Source organism: Salmo salar, chromosome 18 (assembly GCF_965601325.2).
Source record: "Salmo salar chromosome 18, fSalSal1, whole genome shotgun sequence".
NCBI classification, from domain to species: Eukaryota; Metazoa; Chordata; class Actinopteri; order Salmoniformes; family Salmonidae; genus Salmo; species Salmo salar.
Genome location: NC_138308.1, coordinates 97317860 through 97322221, shown reverse-complemented (window position 1 = coordinate 97322221; position 4362 = coordinate 97317860). Strand labels below are relative to the sequence as shown.

The 4362-nt window shown below is 41.6% G+C and overlaps 1 protein-coding gene across 1 annotated transcript; it reads right to left on the bottom strand.

Moving 5' to 3' along the window:
* Positions 1-1303: 1303 nt before the first annotated feature.
* Positions 1304-3083, bottom strand: LOC106599895 (equistatin-like). Its single transcript, XM_082964511.1, has 5 exons — positions 3054-3083; positions 2479-2542; positions 1703-1834; positions 1513-1608; positions 1304-1427 (listed from the first exon to the last, which is right to left on the bottom strand). The coding sequence occupies exons 2-4, from the start codon at positions 2528-2530 to the stop codon at positions 1529-1531; spliced, it is 264 nt and encodes an 87-aa protein (XP_082820637.1). The 5' UTR covers positions 2531-2542; positions 3054-3083; the 3' UTR covers positions 1304-1427; positions 1513-1528.
* Positions 3084-4362: the final 1279 nt, after the last annotated feature.

Sequence of the window (4362 nt, the reverse complement as noted above, 5' to 3'; positions counted from 1 at the left end):
TATTTATTATGGATCCCCATTAGCTGCTGCCAAGGCAGAAGCTACTCATCCTGGGGTTCAGCAAAATCAAGGCAGTTATACCTTTTAAAGACATTACCATACATTCATAACAGATTTCACAACATATTAAGTGTGTGCCCTCAGGCCTCTACCACATATCTATAACACAAAATCCAAGCGTACATGGGTGTAGTGTGTATGTTATCGTGTGTTTGTATGCATGTGTTGCTTCAGTGTATTTTTCTCCGTTTTTTATAATCTAATCTTACTGCTGGCATGAGTTTCTTGATGTGGAATAGAGTTCCATGTAGTACTGTGCACCTCCCATAGTCTGTTCCGGAAAGTAGTATCTTGGCAGCAATTCGAACATGAAGGCCTGATTCACGCAGTCTCCTCCGAACAGTTGATGTTGAGGTGTCTTACTTGAACTCTGTGAAACACATATTCTAAGACTGGTATCTCTATTGAACATATCCTCTGCAAGAGAGGTAACTCTGGGTCTTCCTTTCCTGTGGTGAGCCTCATGAGTCATCGTAGCTCTTGGTTTTTGAGACTAAGAACTTTGAACGTTTCTTTAAGTGCAATGTTCCGCATTGACTGACCTTCCTGTCTTAAAGTAATGGGCTGTTCTCTTTGCATTGAGCTGTTCTTGGGCTTAAAATAACAAATAGGGCTATTTTCTGTATACCACCCCTACCTTGTCACAACTGATCGGCTCTTACGCATTGAGGAAAGAAATTCCACAAATTAAGTCACACCCGTTAATTGAAATGCATTCCATGAATCTGGTTGAGAGAATGCCAAGAGTGTACAAAGCTGTCAAGGCAAAGGGTGGCTACTTTGAAGAATCTCAATATATTTTGGTTTAAGATGTGATTCCATGTGTTATGTCATAGTTGAAAATATTAGATGAAAACCCTGGAATGAGTAGGTGTGTTCAAACTTGACTGGTACTGCAAATATAGTAGATCTAACCTATAGAAAGCTGATGGGATCCTCTTTCTAATAGAAGCCATGAGGCAGTTCTCAGACAATTGCATAGGTTATAGAAATGTTGCGCAACATGAGCTCATGAAATGTTTTACATTTGCATTGATGTCAGAGTGATTAGAGGGACAATAGAGTGCTGAGTACCAGGCAACTAATGACCATCACCAGCATCAGAGCTTGGAGAAGCCTAATTACTAAATGGTCACGTGGAATTTGACTGCCTTCATTTCTTGTAACTGCCGGTAATACAGTCCTACTCCTTCCTCCATTTCCCAGAAATGGACTGGTTCAGATAATCACACCAACAATAAAGTAAGTAAATCAACAGTTTAATCTCTGGATTTCTTCATGCATTTATATGGGGCGTGAATCAGTTCCTGTCGTACAGTAAAGACAACTGTCCGTCTTTTCAAAGACTTCATTCCAACGCCTTTCATCTACAATTAGACAAAAAACATTAACATCCAGAATCAGCTGCAAAGAAATAACATTTAGTGAATGAGTATGTATATACACACACACCTTGGTGGAACAGTTGCTAGCAGTTGATAGCAGTGCCTGGTGGAGTCTCCGTACCCTGAATCTTCTGTCCAGTAGTGGTCACACACCAACAGTAACCTACCAGAAATAGACATGTTGCACATACAATATTTACTGTAACATTCAACTGAATTGGAGAATTTAGTGTGTGTATATGTGCGTCCGTGTTAACCTGTAGAGCCCGAACATTGCTTAGGGGTGTATCGTCCAGCGGCGTCACACGTGGGGATGTAGGCTCCAATTGGGCCATGTGTCGCGGCATATCTAGCACGCTCACAGGGGGTCATGGGTCGTAACGTAGCATCTGGACACAGGTAACATAGATTGATTGTAATGTGGACATAACATTGCAGCACATGCATGCCGGAATCTTGGGTTGCGTCCCATATGGGCCCTGGTCAGAAGTATTTTATACGGAATATGTTCCATTTCAGATGTAACCTAGGTACTTCCTGGCTAAATACTGAAATTGCGCTACTTGTTTAAAAGCCCTGTGCAGTCAATTCAGTTTCTGTCTTTTGTATAACAGCTGATGAAACTAAGACTGAAAGTGGGGGTAAGTTGTGTCAGTGTTACTTCCTGACAATCCAATCATACATCCAGTTGAATGATCAAACCATTCATATCAGAATACCTCAGTCCAGCATCTAGACACCAATATACATCTCTGGAACAAGAGGAGTGGCAGGTAGCCTAGCGGTTAGAGAGTTGGGCCAGTAACACAAAGGTTCCTAGTTTTAATCCCTGAATGTCAAGTTAAAATATCTGTCTATGTGCCCTTGAGCAAGACAACCTTCTCTCCAGTGTCACGGTTGATAATGGCTGCCCAAGGGACAACTGGTTATGAAACAAAACATTAATACGTACGTGTGTGAATAGGACAGATCAACACCCACTAACGTTTTTATTCAAATGTTGGTGAGTAAGTGTGAGGTACATCACTCTTACCTCCCAGAGCAAAAGCTGTGCTAACAAGCAGAATGATGGTCAATATCGCCATGGTGATAGTCTCCTGAGAGAGAGAGAGAGAGAGCGAACAAGAGCGAGATTAGTTGAGCATTTTAAATCATCTGGAATGGCTGTGGGTACTAGAGGAGAGGTTGAGGAAACCCTGTGTTAAGTACAAAACTTATGCAACAATTGCTAAACCCAGTCCTGAGGACCCCAACAAGCGAGTATCGGCAACACGGCGCGCTACGATTCTTCCACTAAAATTCAGGTATCATCTAATCTATTGTATGTGGTTGAAGAGCCTGGCACACAGGAATATGAATCCTTCCCAAATGGCTCCTCATTCCTTATGTAGTGAACCACCTTTGACGAGGGCCCACAGTGCACTACGCAGGGAAGGGGAAGCAGACTAGATCTTGACAGAGACTTCTATTCACTACAAAGGTAACTATTAGTCTATGCTCTTAAATTCAGGGGGGTCATATATAGTGCACTACACTTGACCAGGGCCACATAAGATTAACGTGCCATTTGAGAGGCAGCAAGTCTACTAAATAATATCACAAGCTCACCTTCTGCACTCTTCCAAGGGATTCACTGGTTGTCTCTCTGTTGTCTGTGAGTTATGGTCTACCTCTTCCACCTCTCCTTTTAAAGGATCTGTCACAGGTGTGACTAGTTGCCTCATTAACCCAACAAGAGATCCCGATGTCGGCCATTAGCTGGTGGTGTAAAGTACTTATGTAAAAATTCTTTAAAGTACTACTTAAGTAGTATTTTGGGGTATCTTTACTTTACTACTTCTATTTATTTCAACTTTCACTTCACTACATTCCTAAAGAAAATAATGTACTTTTTACTCCATACATTTTCCCCGACACCCAAAAGTACTCGTTAGATTTTGAATGATTAGCAGGACAGAAAAAATGGTCTAATTCACACACTTATCAAGAGAACATCCCTGGTCATCCCTACTGCCTCTGATCTAACAGACTCACTAAACACAAATGCTTCCTTTGCAAATTATGTCTGAGAGTTGGTGTGACACTGGCTATCCGTAATCAAATAAAAAAACAAGAAAATGGTGCCGTCTGGTTTGCTTAATATAATGAATTTGAAATGATTTATACTTTTACTTTTGAACTTAAGTATATTTTATCAATTACATTTCATGTTGATACTTCAGTATATTTGCTGAAACTTTTAAAACTTTACTCAAGTAATATTTACTGGGTGATTTACACTTTTACTTGAGTCATTTTCTCTGAAGGAATCTTCATAGGCAGTGAAGAGAGTAGTAGAGGAAGATGGGTCCAGTTTCAAGGGATCCTGAGAGGCTCCCTGTGAGTATGCCGAGGCCAATAGAGAGTGATAGGAATAACATGTGTTTCAGTAAGGTTGGTTTCTTAGCATTCATAGCCATGGTTATCAACTGTACCGCAGAAATGGAACATAAATCACTGAAAATATATGTTGTGGCGGTAGCCGCAGATAACTCGTTGGGTTATGAGATTTTACCGCAGAAGAGTTATAAGGTGTGATGAACGATAGTGTCCCGTTTTCCCAGGCTGCCGGCCTGCTGTAGGACAAAGCCCATGCGGTAGAACTCAGCTCACGTAGACTTGCATCTTCAGAGCGTAGCTGGATTGTGCGTCACATGCAATCAATCAAATCAATCAAATTGATTGATAAAGCCCATCTTACGTCAGCTGATGTCACAAAGTGCTGTACAGAAACCCAGCCTAAAACCCCAAACAGCAAGCATTGCAGGTGTAGAAGCACGGTGGATAGGAAAAACTCCCTAGAAAGGCCAGAACCTAGGAAGAAACCTAGAGAGGAACCAGGCTATGAGGGGTGGCCAGTCCTCTTCTGGCTGTGCCA

Coding starts and splice junctions, on each gene's coding strand:
- LOC106599895 (XM_082964511.1), bottom strand. CDS start 2,530: ATGGCGATATTGACCATCATTCTGCTTGTTAGCACAGCTTTTGCTCTG. Junction 1,835..2,478: donor CACAGCTTTTGCTCTGGGAG/GTAAGAGTGATG, acceptor ACCTGTGTCCAG/ATGCTACGTTACGACCCATG. Junction 1,609..1,702: donor GCAATGTTCGGGCTCTACAG/GTTAACACGGAC, acceptor TATTTCTGGTAG/GTTACTGTTGGTGTGTGACC.